Source organism: Rhinolophus ferrumequinum, chromosome 24 (genome assembly GCF_004115265.2).
Source record: "Rhinolophus ferrumequinum isolate MPI-CBG mRhiFer1 chromosome 24, mRhiFer1_v1.p, whole genome shotgun sequence".
NCBI lineage: Eukaryota > Metazoa > Chordata > Mammalia > Chiroptera > Rhinolophidae > Rhinolophus > Rhinolophus ferrumequinum.
In genome coordinates, this window is record NC_046307.1 from 5,038,351 (window position 1) to 5,054,509 (window position 16,159).

Genomic DNA, 16,159 nt, shown 5'->3' on the forward strand with positions numbered 1-16,159 from the left:
TCAGCCCCTGAGGGACTTGTTTGTGAATAGACCATTTCAATTCAGTGTGGTTAACACTGGGGTAGAGAGATTTAAAAGGCCCCAAAGGGCCCAGGGGAAGAAACACCTAAGAAAGTGCTGCTGGACTTGAGACTTTAATGGATGAATAGGAATTAGGCAGGTGGAGAAGGGGGCAGGGATGTGGGATCAAGGCATCCCTCAGAAAGGGCACAGCAGGTAGTACAGGCCTGCCAGAGTCTGAGGTCTTGGGGGAACCAGAGATGGGGCAAGTAGATGTAGCCCCCCGTGTCTCATTTGAATTTTACAAATGGCACCCAGGTTCAGTGGTCTTAGCAGCCAGTGTGGAATGCGATCTCTGCTGAGTGGGAGGATCCAAGAATGGCAGGCTCACTGCTCTTATATTCCCAGTACTGCCATATATCAGAAACAGGTTGTTCTTTCATCAACATAATACTTCTGTTACTTAGGAAGCCACATCCCTCATGCTAACGTCTGGGTTCTGGGCCTTGAAATCTTGCTGTGAAGTCACTAGTGCCCTATCACCTTATATGCATGTCACTGCTGGGCATAAGAATTTTCCACTTGTGTCTGTCTCTTTAGGGGGTTTCTATGGGCAGCCTGACCACTGAACCACTACCACGGAACACTGCTATTCAGTGTGGTCTGCATGCCAGTGCTGGTCCATGAGTGCGCGTTATAGGTCTGCAATGAGATAAGTACAGAAACTGAGGGACTGTTTAAGAACTTGTATACAAATTTAACATTAATGTAACATTAAGCACATGATCAGTTTCATTTTTTATTGTATTTTACAAAAGTATTGATTCATGGGGAGGACGGGTGGCTCAGTTGATTGGAGCGTGGGCTGTCAACCACAAGGTTGCTGGTTCGACTCCTCGTTTACCACAAGGGATGGTTGGGCTGCACGCCCCCACAACTAAGATTGAATATGAGCTGAGCTACTGAGCTGAGCTCCCGGATGGCTCAGTTGGTTGAGAGGACCTCTCCATAGGTGCGCGCACGGCCAGTCCCGCACAAGGTTGCCAGTGCGACTCCCGCAAGGGATGGTGGGCTGCGCCCCCTGCAACTAACGACAGCAACTGGACCTGGAGTTGAGCTGCGCCCTCCACAACTAAGACTGAAAGGACAACAACTTGACTTGGAAAAGTCCTGGAAGTACACACTGTTCCCCAATAAAGTCCTGTTCCCTTTCCCCAATGAAATCTTTTTGTTTTTTTAAAGTATTGATTCATGAGGGATTGGAAATTTTATTGCAAACAACAAAACCAGTCCTTTATTACAGGTGGTGACACTGGTCTAGAACGCAATCGCTATTCAGGACCGTGGACAGCACCTCACCCCGCCTCGGGAACACAGTCAGCACCTCTCCGCCTCTGCCCCCAGCTCTGAGGAACGCCCCTGGTGAACAACTCAAATCCGACAGAGCTTATCAGCCCTTGTCTTGACTGATCTTTCTAAAGAGTTCGACTTTTGTTAACGTCTGCATCTGTCATTTTTGTTTGAAGATCATTCCCATTGAAGGAACAAAAAACATTCCCTGGGATTATAAAACAGATCACACCACTAAACTGCGGGGACACTTCCTGGTAGCTAAAACATATTATTAATCTTAAAACTCTGTATTGACATTGCTCCTTTGCTTTTCAGTGGGCTCTTATAGGACAGGAGATGGGTCTTACGCATTTTTCTGTCCAACACGTATCATAAGGCCAGGCCCAGAGTTCTGTGTGAGCAAATGCTACTTACATATCAGTCGGATGACCTTGGGCAGGTTATTACTCAACTTCTCTTTGCCACTGTTTCCCCAGCTGTTAAATTGGAATAGCATTACAGTGTACCTTATATAATTTTTTAAATGACTAATTCACTTAATATACTTAAAAGTGCTTAGAACAGTGTTTGGCACAGAAGAATAAAAAGTATTATCATCATCATCATTAAACGTTGCTAAGTAAACCAATGAGCGTATATTATCACCAGACTTCATCCCACCACCGAGGTAGGGCCACAGCTTTATATTGACATGTCAGATTCTACATTGCTGTACCCAAGGCACCGTGAGCTTTGGAATTCTTGAGATTTACTTTTCCTGAGTCCTCATCTTGTCACGTTGGCCCCACTCTCCCACCGCTTTCAGTTGTGTACACAACTTTCCTTTTCCAGTTGCATTCCTGACCCCTTCTTGCACCCTCAGGCTCACCCGCAACCTCTTCTTTTTGGTCCCTCGTGCAGAGGGAAGGACACGCATGAAGAGCCCCACCTAAGCAAGCAGGCCTGGCGGGTCCTGCCCCTCGCTGTTTCAGCCCCACTTACCTCCTCCCTCTGTGTTTCCATAACCTTTCTGCCCCTAGTCCCTTAACTGCTCTACTGGTTGCAAGGCAATCCTAGGTCCCTCTGCCTAAATTGCTTTTGTCCCCCGACACCCATGCTCAAGGAGCTATTAACCATCCTTCGGGGCATGGGTCAAATCTACCCCTTCCCTGAAAGCCCCCACGTTTCTCCTTCCCCTTCCGGAACTATTACTTCAGCCTCTAAAACCCACAGGGCTTCTCTGCATTTCTCATTCTATCTCATCACGCCACCCCCATCAATTGTAAGCTCCTCGAGGTTCAGGTACAGGTCATAAACTCTTCCCCATCCCCACCCTCTCAGCGCCCATCTCAGGCGTCTGCCCCGCAAATTGCAGAGAGCACGCCCCTTTCCCTCTCTGAGTCTCAGCTACTACATCAGCGAAATGGAGCTAACAGCACCCGCGCCTCCCTGGGTTCCTGCATGGATTAAACGAAGCGGAGCAGGGAAAGCGCACCACAGGGCTGCACTGTGGGGTGGGGGCTCGCGTAGCCCCTCGGCAGCGTAGGGTGGTGGAACGCTCCCGGGGCGGGGCCGCGCGCGGGCTGCCGGGAGTTGTAGTCCGCGTGGAGTTCGCAGTCTCCGCTGGGCGGGCGCGGAGGTCCGCGGGCGAGCCGGGGAAGGTGGCGGGGGCTTGTGAGGCGCGAGGCGCCGGACCCAGCGCCGGCCGGGGGCGGGGATGGCCCGAGCGCGGGGGCTCGGATTGTCCCTGCCGCTGCTGCTGGGGCAGCTGCTGGCGCTGATGGGCGGCGGCGGCGCGTTGTACCTTGAGGTCCGCGAGCTGGAGGAGAAGTGCTTCATCCAGGAGATCCCCGATGGCACCGTGGTCATAGGTGCGCGCGCGGCCAGTCCCGGCCTTCCCCGCCTCGCACCCAGAGTCCCGAGAGGGGGTGGGGTAGGGCGCCGCGGCATCAGCTCAGGCCCGCACCTTTCCCCCGCGCCCGGGGTGGGCACGGGTGGGAAATAGATGGACAGCAGTCTGCCTAAAGCAACCCCTCCCATGCCCGTTCTGGGTCTGGGGGCTTCTCGGAGGCAAGTCTGATCCAGGCCGGGATGAGGAGAGAAAAGCGGGACTGGAGAGGGGAGGAGAGAAGCGGAGGTCTGTGGTCAGGCCCCTCACTCAGACACCCGGGTCTTCCTCTACCTACCCCAACCCTCCTGGCTGCGGGAGTTCCTGGGTGGGCCTTTGGTAGTGGGTGTAAATGGGGATGCGTCTCAGCTTCGTCTTCATTAGGTAATTACAAGACCGAGCTATACGACCCCGCTATGGAAAAGTACCAGCCCTCCCCGCAGTGGATTAATTTGTTCGTGTTTGTCAAGGACCCCGAGAACAAGGTGAGGCAAGCTTTGATTCCCTGCAGCCCCCTAGGCCTCCAGCGTCAATGCCTAGTCCTCCTTCGTCCTCCATTTCTCAGAGGAGGGCCCATCTCCTCACAGGCAGGAAAGCTCAGGGAGGGCCACGCTGTCTGCCAAAGGTAGAGTATTGGCGATGCTGGGATCTGAGACTTTCCAGCCCAGACTGATGCCATTTCCCTCACACTCTCTTCTCTGGCCTGGCCTGTGGGGGGCAGGACTGGGATAGCCCCAGAGTTCCTCTCCTGGAAGCAGGTTCCTGGCCAGCTTCTCTGTGCTCACGGGAGGCTGTTTTCTCTAGAACCTTCTGGCTCGTCAGTACGGCCCTCAGGGCAGCTTCACCTTCACCTCCCAGTCTCCTGGAGAGCACCAGATCTGTCTGCACCTCGAGTCCATCCGCTTCTCCCTCTTCTATGATGGCAAGCTGGTGAGTGTGGCAGGCAGGAGGTCCCCTGGTGAGAGGGGGTGCAGAGGGTGGTGCCAGTTGAGGAAGGCTGATACTTAGCATGAAGTAAGCATGCAGAGAACGACTCCTGAAGAGTGAAAGGGGAACCGGGCTGGAGTCTCTCCGACTGAAAATTCTCCCTGGCCCCCTGCCACCTATAGGATGAAAACCAAGCTTCATACTGTGAGTTTACGAGCTGTTCAGCGTCTGAGGGCTCCCAGGCTCTCCACTACCCCCTTCCACCAACACAACTTCTAGTAACTGCCTGTCTCAAACACTGAGTCATACCTGCTTCTGCACATGTTGTCCTGTCTCTTGTATCTTTTGAATGTGGAAGTCCATGCAGGCAGGGTCCTGATCTGGTGTTTGGGCACCCAGGGCAGGGCCAGTTCCCCTGTCAGTGAGTATAAGGAACTGAACTGCCAATCTCAGACCCAGACTGGAGTGTGGAAGCTGCATTTCTGGCAGGTGCTTGGAGCTGAGTTCCCTGACCCCCACCCTTGGCTCCCCTATCCCCAGGCTATTCACTTGGACATGAAGTTGGGTGAACACACCAATGATTATGCAGAATTTGCGGCCAAAGACAAGCTGACCCAGCTGCGTCTGCGTGTACAGCAGCTGGTGGAACAGGTGGAGCAGATCCAGAAGGAGCAGGAGTACCAGAGGGTGAGGGGCTGGGCTGGCCCAGTGGGACAGGGAATGTGTAACCTCAGGGGAGGGGGTTCAGTTCTAGCGAGGCGGTTTCTCCATTCTCCCCTCCCACAGTGGCGAGAGGAGCGCTTCCGGCAGACCAGCGAGAGCACCAACCGGAGGGTGCTGTGGTGGTCCATTCTGCAGACCCTCATCCTTGTGGCCACTGGCATCTGGCAGATGCAACACCTCAAGAGCTTCTTTAAAGCCAAGAAACTGGTGTAGATGGGCCCCAGAGACCAGAGGCCTAACCCCCTCACTCCCCTGCTGCTGACTGGTGGGCAGTGGCCTGGCCTGGGCTATGTCCTGGTTCCCTCCAGCCCTCCCAATACGTAGGGCTGGCAGCGAGACAGAGGACCTCTCTGAACTGGTTTCTCAGCCACCTCTGGGGAGAGGATGGGTTTCCAGCTGACACGTAGGTGGGGCAGCTGTAGGCTCCTTTGTGGCTGTGTGATGTTGAGTAGGAAGGGGGTGAGGGTGTCCACAACCCCCATGTTAAACAGGATAGAGATCCCAGGATGGAGGAATAAGGAATAAGACGAATATAAATTATGACTGCAGACTTTCTGATCTAAACATTTATTGCCTCCTACTCTACAATTCATTCTGTTATATGTGTCCAATCAGATGTTAACATTTGAGGCCCTGCGTGCATTGGTGGTGGGCAGAACCCAAAATGGAAGGGGTTTAGAGAGCTTGTACCCCAGGAGCTTTAGCAACGTGTAGAGCCCTTTCCAGAAAAGTCCAATTTGGACCCATCTTTTTGGTAACCTGAGTGCTGGTGGTGATCTTGTGCTTCTCTCTTTCTTCCTCTCTCTCTCATTCTGGGCTCTGGTCAGGCTCATCTTCTATCCCATCCCAGTCACCTGGACTGCTGGTTCTTCCAGGAGGTCAAATGGTCACCTCTATCTTCCTGCTATTTTTCAGTCAACCTGTGTCTCTCTTTATGATGTAATTGATTAATTTTTTTCAGATGCTTGTTTTTGTAGGATTTCAAGTCACTGTTTCCATTAGTCAGCATCTCCCGTAACTCAACCTTCACATATATACACAGGTGTCGATGGCCAGGCACCCATATTTCCCGTGGCTTCTGCCTGATCTAGCCCATGTTTTACCAAGCCCCATGCTGCTTGTCCTGTTGGAATATAGTCACCTCTCATGTGAATTTGACATTTTCTGTTATAAGGAAATTTACTGGTTGGCACCCTCAACAAAATCAAGTCCAGATTAGCAAGGCCAAGGAGGTCAACAAAGGAAACTCCCCATGAGGAAAGGCAACTGTGACAGCCCTGGCTCTTGACCCCTGAAGTAGATGCACACTCCCCTGAGATATTCTTGAAGGATGACTGCAGGCCTTGGGGGCACTGCTCACTTGTGGGTCTGGCCATGCCATGATTGGCCTCTGAAAGTACGAGACTTAACTGAAGGCTGGGGAGGGAGGGGGAACCACTGAGAAGAAACTGCCCAGAGAATGTGACCTTAGGGTCCACTTGCCTCACCTGAAGCTGGGGGGTGGTGTGCTCTGCTTTCTGCTGCAAGGGAAGCAGAGTGACCCAGATGGGCACATTCTTCCCCATGGAACCTGTGGTCTGATGCCAAATGAGGCAGGACATTAAACAAGACGTTAGGGTGATACATGTTTCTGAGGAGAAGGGCACAACTAAGGGCAACATGACGGGAGTCCTGGCCTCGTCTGCATGATCAGAGAAGGCTGCTTTTTAGAACTGAGACGCGGGATAGGCGTTAGCTGAGGGAACAGTGTTCTGGCTAGAGCGAATAGCACACACAGAAGCCCTAGAAAAAGAAAGAATATGGCGATTTGGGGAAAGAGGAAGAGGGCCACTGTATCAAAATCCCTACTCCAGAGAGGCCACCTGTTGCCAGCCACTCACAGTATGATTTCCTGTCTAGGACTTGTCTCTTCCCCAGTGATTAACCCCAGAGTGACCACCATTTTCAGAAGGACCCTGTCCTCTACTCATGGGCTAGGACCTTGTCCCTACACTTCATAGGGAAACAAGTCACAGAAGAGTGACAACGAAGCCATGGGACAGCTGCACACACACAGCGGAGGGGAATTCTTAGTGTCAGTCTCCCCATGCATTTCCTTATGAGCCCTCACAGTCACTGGGGAGGAAATGACACATGTCCCATTTTAGAAAAGAGAGCAAACTGGTAAGGGGAGGACCATTTTAAATTCTGGCAAATTCAACTCAATTCTTGGCATTCTGTTCTCTGCCACAGCCACTTTTCTAGAAGTAGAGGAAGGACCCCATACGAAGAGGTAAGGCTCACTGCCTCTGTTTTTAAAGAGCTGGCAGTGTGCATGAGAAGAGCAGTAGTTTATTGTGGCTGCCGTAACAAATTACCACAAACTTGGTAAATTAAAGGAACAGGAGTTTATTCTCTCACAGTTGTGGAGGCCCGAAGTATGAAATCAAGTGTCAGCAGGGCTACACTCCTTCCGAAGGCTCTAGGAGAGAATTCCTCCTTCTTCGTCCAGCTTCTGGTAGCTCTAAGCATCCCTTGGTTTGTGTCTACATCATTCCAGTCTCTGCCTCCATTGTCTCCTCTTGTGTCTCTCTTCTCTTCTGTGTCTTATAAGAACACTTATCATTTGGATTTAAGACCCACCCAGTAATCCAGAATGATCTCATCTCCAGGTCCTTAAATTAGCTATATCGGCAAAGACCCTTTTTCCAAATATGGTCATATTCATACAGTCTGGGGCTTAGGACATGAACGTATCTTTTGGGAGGCTGCCATTCAACCCACAACTGAGAGTAAGAAGTGTACTCATGATACGGTACCAAGTGACTTAACCAATGGGGTAATCAGAGCTCTCAGAATTCAGAATGGGGTGAGACTCGGATGGATGGATGGACAGACGGATGGATGGGATGGAAAAAGGATGTCAAAGAAGTCTATAAAGGAGACAGTACTTGAGTAGAACATTGAAAGATAGGACGGTTTGAATGTGAACAATGGGGGAAATGGAGCCTGTAGAGGTGCAAATGCACAAAGTATTTCAATGTAATCCAACACCCTGAATTATATAACATGGTGAGATAGAGGCTTTTTAGAAGAAAGAAATAGATTGTATGTGAATGGGATGAAGCCAGGAGAGAGGTTAGATCAAACAATGGATGGAAGTTAATATACTTACTACAATTTGGACAACCAGAAGCAGGCTGCAATCAGAGGCTGCAGATTGGTGGCCTATAGTATATTTTGTTTGTTCTGCACAGTATTTTAAAGTTTTTTAAAATTAGTTGCCAACAGTAATAGTGCCACAGTTCTTGTAGTATACATTTAAGGAAATACTGAATAGGCAAATGGGTTAGATGGCGCAGCTTGATGCTGTTTTGCAACACTTGATATAAATGGGAAAAAATGACAGTTGTGCATATTCAGGAGGCATGATGAAGATTATGAGGAAGGAGTGAGCCTCTTGCTCTGTAGAACACTGTCTTAGACAATCACCCATGGATGAAAGAGACTTTGTGGAAGTCCAGTTTTCCAGAGGAGAAGTTTCAGCACATAGTTGGAGGAAAAAAACAAAACAAAAAACCACACATTTGAACACACCGGAGAAGGGAAGAGGAACAGACCGACTTACCTGCATCATCTGTGCTCAAAGGCAGCACAGCTCTGTGCCAAGGAATCACTTTCTTGGCCAGGGATTCTCCGGGGGGCAAAGTGAGAGCATGTGTGTTCTCCACAGCACTCTTCCCCAGTAGTGCAGCACTCTGCCAAAGAGGCCCCCAGAGTACTGGGGGGTGGGGAAGAGGCTGGGAGAGCAACAGATGGGACGCTTACAGGGCATTAGTGGGACATGGATCTCACTAACTGTATCACGAGCTCCATTAAGCCTGCCCACGAGAGCTTCCCAAGACTTCAGGGATCAGGTGTTGGATGAGGAGAAGGTACCATCCCTGATAAATTCATCACTCATGCACCCCCTGGGGAATTTAATGAAGCATGCAACGATGTCCGGCTACTACTTAATAATGACAATCTCCTCAGGGAAAGGGCAACACGTGCATTTGCCCAGTATAACATGGATCAGTTCATGCCCGTGAAGACAGAAGGATATGAAGATGAGGTCTTAATTACAGAACACAGTGACCTGGGTAATAGCAGATTTTATTTTATTTTACTTTAATTTCTTTTTTTTTGAGCCCTGGGTAATAGCAGATTTTATTTTATTTTATTATTTGTTTTTGAGCCCCAGGGTTTCTTTTTTTCTTTCTCTTTTTTTTTAGATTTTATTGGGGGAGGGGAACAGGACTTTATTGGGGAACACTGTGTACCTCCAGGACTTTTTCCAAATCAATTTGTTGTCCTTTCAATCGTGGTTGTGGAGGGCGCAGCTCAGCTCCAGGTTCAATTGCCGTTGTTAGTTGCAGGGGGCAGAGCCCACCATCCCTTGCGGGAGTCAAGGAGTAGAACCAGCAACCTTATGTTTGAGAGCCCACTGGCCCATGTGGGAATCGAACCGGCAGCCTTCAGAGTTAGGAGCTCAGAGTTCCAACTGCCTGAGCCACCTGGCTAGCCCAGTAGTTTCTTTGATTTTAAATCAAAGAAACAAAATTTCCTTTAAGTTAAATCACTTATGGAAAGAAGCAAGTGACCGCCCCCCAGCCCCCAGCCAGAGGAAGTAGGTGGAGGTCTAAAGTCTTGGAGAGAATCCTGTGACAGTGCTTTAAAGGCTTATGTGAAAGATCATTATTCCAATGGCTTCTGCACTATTTATGCTAAAACTATAGATGGGCAACTGACCATTACTGTGTGTATTCAAAGACACCAGTTTCAGCCTGAAAACTTCTGGAATGGTCGTTGGAGAGTAGAATGAAAGTTCACCATCTCACAGCCCAGGTGGCTAGAGTACTTAAGATTTAGGTTCACTACTATGAAGATGACAGTGTTCAGTCGGTTAGTCATAAAGATATACAGGATTCGGTAACTGTTTGGAATGAAGTCCAAACTGCCAAGGCATTTATGAAAATCAGTGCATGCAGAAAATGAGTATCAGACAGCAATTAGTGAAAACTATCAGACAATGTCAGACACCACATTCAATGCGTTGTGCCGGCAGTTTCCAGTCTCCGTACCACAATCAACTGGAATAAGATACTCAGGTACAAGATTGGCAAAGAAATGAAGAAGGCTTAAAAGGCTGAATGTAGGATTCTTCTGTGTAAAGAAAGGATTCAACATGTGGTGCTTGATAAGTGACTTATAAACAAGAGTGATCCTTTGCTATGGCTTTCAAAGTCCACAGGTTTTCTAGTCTCAGGGAATACTATTGATCCTATGGCATTGTCTTGATACTTTTGTTTTCTGTGCCTTCTAATTTTCTGTTTTCACTATATCTACTGTGTCTTTTTTTTTTCTTTAATTCTGCCATATTTAATGATGGAGAGAGAGATGTATCCTGGAGTCATTTTACTGTTTAGAAAATTTTCCTAGCCATGAAGCCTTGTTAGTGATATAGACAGGTAATATGTTCAGCACTTTTCTACCCCTGTCCTTCAAAATACTCCTGATACTTCCATGGTTTCTACTGATTCACCAATAGCTAAAGAGGCTACACCACCAACTGTAGCTGAATGGGAGACACATTCATCCTTCTCCTTCTAATGCTTTGATCATTTATAGCATCACATAACTGTAGTTTTCGAAAGTTTGGTTTGGGGCTGTTCAGGTCCTTTTGAGGGGAAAGGCAGGGTTCTGGAAATTCTCTTATAGGCAGCTTCTCTAGGAAGTTATTTATTTTTTTTTTCATGTCTGAGAACTACTTTTATTAATTATCCTCCAAAGCCCCAAACAAATGACAAATGTAGTAGCAAAAAAAAAAAAAAAAAAAACAGTAAAAGTTTTAAGAAATGATGGAAACATTAAGACAGAGGTAAATATATTTTTCAAAATAACAGGGATTACTTTGGTATTTTATACAAATTTTAGTTGATTATACTTTAAATAATCAACTTAATTACTAGGGCATATATACCATAAGTCGAGCTCAAATGCAGTATATAAATTTAATGTTTTACCTTAAATTTTTTTTTGTGGTTTTTTTTTTTAAATTTATTGGGGTGACAATTGTTAGTAAAATTACATAGATTTCAGGTGTGCAATTCTGTATCACATCATCCATAAATCACACTGTGTGTAGGAAGTTATTTTTAAATCCAGAGACTTGAACCACATTCCCTGCACGTGAACATGTCTGCTTCTTCCCCTTCCCTCACTGTTTCCTTCCCATCTAGTACCTTTATAGTTACAGACATCTATATTTTTAGCAGAGTTTTACCCACTTATTATTATTTTTAATATTCAAGAACTGCTACCATACCAGGGGTATAGTAGAGTATCAAATTTGAAAAATGCAGATGTTGAAGAAATAATAGGTATCTTGTGCTGTAATACTTTTTAGCAGGATTTTACTATAAGCAAATTAATCAAAAAACTATATAAATCATAAACAAAACCTAAAAATAAACCAAAGTGAAAAGGTTAATTTCCAAAAAGTATGTATTCTAACCTGTTATTTAAAGGAATATTAGTGATTTGCTCTAAATAGGAAGTAAAACTTGTTCCAAATTACTTTTTCTCAGTCCTGCCTGCCAAGAATCAAATGTAACTGTGATATAACAACCCTTCCCAGGAATATTTGCAGGTGTATGTGTGATGTCAGAATACACAGGTGAGGATGGATGGGTAGCTCAGTTGGTTAGAGCGCGAGCTCTGGGCAACAGGGCTGCAGATTCGATTCCCACATGGGTCAGCGAGCTGCGCCCTCCGCAACTAGAATGAGGTCAAGAGCTGCCACTGAGCTCCCAGGTGGCCAGATGGCTCAGTTAGTTGGAGTGTAAGCTCTCAATCAAAAGATTGCCGGTTCGATCCCCGCATGGGATGGTGGGTTGCGCTCCCTGCAACTAACAACGGCGATTTGAACTGGAGCTGAGCTGCACCCTCACAACTAGGACTGAAAGGACAACAACTTGACTTGGATGGAGCTGATGAGTCCTGGGAAAAACACACTACTGTTCCCTAATAAAAAAATAAAAAAAAAGAATACACAGGTGACATGGCTATGATATGACAACTGAAATGGTGGGTTCATTTACACTGCTTACAGTCCTATGACCAGGCCTTAGGGGAAGGTCAGAATTTTTTTTTTTTTTTTTTTTTAAGGAGGGCAAGCTCACAGTGGCCCATGCAGGGATCGAACTGGCAACCTTGGTGCTACCGGCACCACGCTCTAACCAACTGAGTTAACCGGCCACCCCTGAAGGTCAGTTTTTTTAAAAACCAAGTTGTGTCTTCCTACCTATCTCTACATACATGTCAAAAAAGAAGGGTGTTTGTGCTTCGGCTTTGGTTTTGCTCAATAATGCAGTCAAGCAAGAGTTTGTTTCCAAATGACCTGCTGAGCTGTGTAAGCATTTGTGTTTATTTCAAATAAAACATATTTGTCATTATTTGTCATACATGTCGTATTTGTCACACATGTCATATTACTTGTCATTCCTAGTATCCATTCATACCACACTATCCTCTGTACAGGTAGTCCAATAGAATTATACCTGTTCTGTTCTAAAAAAAAAAGCCTACCTATGAGCTGTCGGGGACACTGCCTGTGGACCTGTCCCCCCAAATGGCCCACAGGTACTGCCAGTGCTCTGTGTGCGTCACCTACACATACACCCACCCTGTGGCTAGCACACTGTGTGTGCTCCTGATGGCAGTGAGAGAAAGATTTGGCAGACAGGTAGTGTGCATGTACAGAAAACTGGCCTAAATTTGCTAGCCAGGGGAGAGACCACAAACCTAAGTTTTAATTTCACCCTTGGAAAAGCAAAAGGGAGGCTATCAGTATCTGGCCTGGTGCATTGAAGGATTGAGAGAAAGCATACGAGCTTAAGAATTCTGCCACAAGATGGATCAAGAAGTGTGGAGCAGGCATATCCACAGAAGATCTGAGAGAGCCTCAGAACCACTAGCAGGGCTGGTGGAAGGTAATTTTCTTCTGAAATCAAAGAGTAAAGCCTGGAGGAGGTAACTGCTACTTCAAATGTCAGGACAGCAACACAAGACTTCAAGGGACGTGAAAAATCAAGGAAATATGACACCACCAAAGGATCACAATAATTTTCTGGTAACTAATGCCAAGACATGGCGATCTGTGATTTACCTAATAAAGAGGTTATGGGGCAGCCGGATGGTTCAGTTGGTTAGAGCACAAGCTCTGAACAACAGGGTTGCCGGTTCGATTCCCACATGGGCCAGTGAGCTGCACCCTCCACAACTAGATTGAAAAAAATGAGCTGCCGCTGAGCTTCCAGGGGGGCATCCTGATGGCTCAGTTGGTTAGAGCGTTAGAGCGCAAGTTCTCAACAACAAGGTTGCCAGTTCAATTCCCACATGGGATGGTGGGCTGTGCCCCCTGCAACTGAAGATTGAAAACGCCCTCCACAACTAGATTGAAGGACAACCACTTGGAGCTGATGGGTCCTGGAAAAACACACTGTTCCCCAATAAAAATTGAAAAAAAAAAAGAAGTTACAATATCTGCTTTAAGGAATCTCAATGACCTACAAGAAAACATAGAAAGATATTTGAACCACGTCAGGAAAACAATACACAAATAAAATGAGAAGTTTAACAAAGAGTGACAGATGATAAAAAATAACCAAACCAAAATTCTAGAGCTAAAGAATGAATACAGTGAATGAAATGAAAATGCAATAGAAAGCATCAACACCAGAATGGATTAAGCAGAAGAAAGAATCTGAATTAGATTACAGGACCTTTAAAATTATCCAGTCAGAGGAGAACAAACTAAAAATAATGAAAAAAAGTGAAGAAAGCCTATGTGATCTATGGGATAACATCAGAAGAAACAATCTGTGAATTATTAGAATCTCAGAAGAGAAGGAAAGAGGGCAGAAAGCATATTTAAAGAAATAGTGGCTGAGAGCTTCCCAAATCAGGAGAGAGATTTGGCTATCTGCGTTCATGAAGTTCATCATTAGTCATCAAACAAACTCAACTTATAATGTGTCCTGGAGAAGATCTTTTTAATAAAATTGTCAAAAATCAAAGACAAAGAGAATCTTAAAAGCAGCAAGAAAAAAGAAGCTTGTAACTTACAAAGGAACTCCCATAAGACTATTAGCAAATATCTCAGTAGAACCCTTACAGGCCAAGTAAGAGGGGGATGATATATTCAAAGAGCTGAAAGGAAAAATACTATCAAACAAGAATATCTGGCAAAGCTGTTCTTCAGAAATGGAGTGATAAGGACTTTCCCAGACAAACAAAAGCTGAAGGAGTTTATCACCACTAGATCTGCCTTACAAGAAATGCTGAAAGGAGTGCTTCAAACTGAAATGAAAGGATGCTACTTAGCAACATGAAAATGTATGAAAATATACATCATACTGATAAAGGTGAGTATATAGTCAAATTCAGAATACTCCAATACTGTAATATGGTGGCATATTAATCACTTTACTACACAGATTAATGGGCAAAAGTATTAAAATTACTACAGCTATAATAATTTGTTAATTGAGTACACAGTATAAAAAGAGGTAAATTGTTACATCAAAAACATACAAAGGGGAGGAAAAGAGCAGAATTTTTGTATGTTATTGAAGTTATCAGCATAAAATAGATTTATATTTCTAAGATGTTTTATGAAAGGCTAATGGTAACAACAAAGCAAAACCCTATAGTAGATACCCAAAAGATAAATAGAAGGAAATCAAAGCATACCACTACTGACGTTCATTGTTTCATAAAGGAAAGCAGCAAGAAAGTAAGAAGGGAACAAAGTATGTACAAAACATCCAGAAAATAAGATGGCATTAGAGTGTCCTTACATATCAAAAATTACTCTAAATGTAAATGGACTAAATTTTTCAATCAAAAGGCATTGAGTGGCTGGATGGATTACAAAATGAGACCCAACTATATGTTGCCTACAAGAGAATCACTTCAGCTTTAAGGACACACATAGGCTCAATGTGAAGGGATAGAAAAAGATACTCCATGCAAGTAGCAACCAAAAGACAGCAGTGGAAACTATACTTATAGCAAACAAAAGAGACTTTAAACCAAAACTATAATAAAAGAAAAACATCATTATATAATGATAAAGGTGTCAACTTATCAAGAACATATAACAATCATAAATATATATGCACCCAATACTGGAGCACTTAAGTACATTAAGCAAATAAATATTAAGAGATCTGAAGGGAGACATAGACAACAATACAAAAATAGTAGGGGACTTCAGTGCCCCACTTTCAACAATGAATAGATCATCCAGACAGAAAATCAATAAATATTGGGCTTGAACTATATATTAGACCAAATTAACCTAAGAGACATATAAACAACATTGCATCCAAAAGAGCAGAATACACATTCTTCTCAAGCACACAAGAATGATCTCAAGAACATTCTCCAGGATAGATCATGATAGGTCACAATACAAGTCTTAGCAAATTTAAGAAGATTGCAATCATACCAAGAATTGTTTCTGATCACAATCGTATGAAACTAGAAATCAATAACAGGAGGAAAACTAGAAAATTCACAAATGGGTGGAAAGGAATCAACATATACCTGAAAAATCAATGGATCAAAGAAGAAATCAAAAGGGAAATTTAAAAATATATCTTGAGCAAAAATGGAAGCAAAATATACCTAAACTTATGGGATGCAGCAAAACCAATTTTAAGAGGGAAGTTTATAGTGATAAACACCTACATTAAGAAAAAGAAAAGAAAGATTTCAATTAAACAACCTAACTTTACACTTCACAGAATTAGAATAAAAATAAACTAAGCCCAAGGTTAACAAAAGGAAGGAAATAACAAGATCAGAGAAGAAATAGATGAAGTAGAGACCAAGAAAACAATAGAAAAGATAAATGGAACTAAGAGCTTTTTTTTTTTAAAGATAAAATTAATAAACTGTTAGCGAGACTAAGAAAAAAAGAAAGAAAACTCAAATAAATGAAATCAGTAATGAAAAAGGAGACATTACAACTGATGCCACAGAAATACAGAGATCAGGGCCGGCCCGGTGGCTCAGGCGGTTGGAGCTCCATGCTCCTAACTCCGAAGGCTACCGGTTCGATTCCCACATGGGCCCGTGGGCTCTCAACCACAAAGTTGCCAGTTCAATTCCTCGAGTCCCGCAAGTGATGGTGGGCTCTGCCCCCTGCAACTAAGATTGAACACGGCACCTTGAGCTGAGCTGCCGCTGAGCTCCTGGATG

General features: G+C 45.1%; 1 protein-coding gene and 1 pseudogene across 2 annotated transcripts; both read left to right on the plus strand.

Moving 5' to 3' along the window:
* The first annotated feature begins 2,930 nt into the window (after positions 1 to 2,930).
* Positions 2,931 to 8,558, plus strand: LOC117016409 (transmembrane emp24 domain-containing protein 9). Of its 2 annotated transcripts, none has more exons than XM_033095605.1 (5): positions 2,931 to 3,203; positions 3,590 to 3,705; positions 4,025 to 4,150; positions 4,688 to 4,834; positions 4,934 to 8,558. In XM_033095605.1, the coding sequence occupies exons 1-5, from the start codon at positions 3,050 to 3,052 to the stop codon at positions 5,081 to 5,083; spliced, it is 693 nt and encodes a 230-aa protein (XP_032951496.1). In that variant the 5' UTR covers positions 2,931 to 3,049; the 3' UTR covers positions 5,084 to 8,558. The 2 variants fall into 2 exon arrangements, with proteins under 2 accessions (XP_032951496.1, XP_032951497.1); XM_033095606.1 differs by having other exon boundaries at positions 3,605 to 3,705.
* A 34-nt stretch (positions 8,559 to 8,592) lies between these two features.
* On the plus strand, positions 8,593 to 11,673 carry LOC117016776 (F-actin-capping protein subunit alpha-1-like; annotated as a pseudogene).
* Positions 11,674 to 16,159: the final 4,486 nt, after the last annotated feature.

Bases quoted from the DNA above. Each gene is read 5' to 3' on its own strand.
- LOC117016409 (XM_033095605.1), top strand. From the start codon at position 3,050: ATGGCCCGAGCGCGGGGGCTCGGATTGTCCCTGCCGCTGCTGCTGGGG. The intron at 3,204-3,589 runs GTGCGCGCGCGG...GATGCGTCTCAG, and splicing joins CGATGGCACCGTGGTCATAG to CTTCGTCTTCATTAGGTAAT. The intron at 4,835-4,933 runs GTGAGGGGCTGG...CCCCTCCCACAG, and splicing joins AGGAGCAGGAGTACCAGAGG to TGGCGAGAGGAGCGCTTCCG.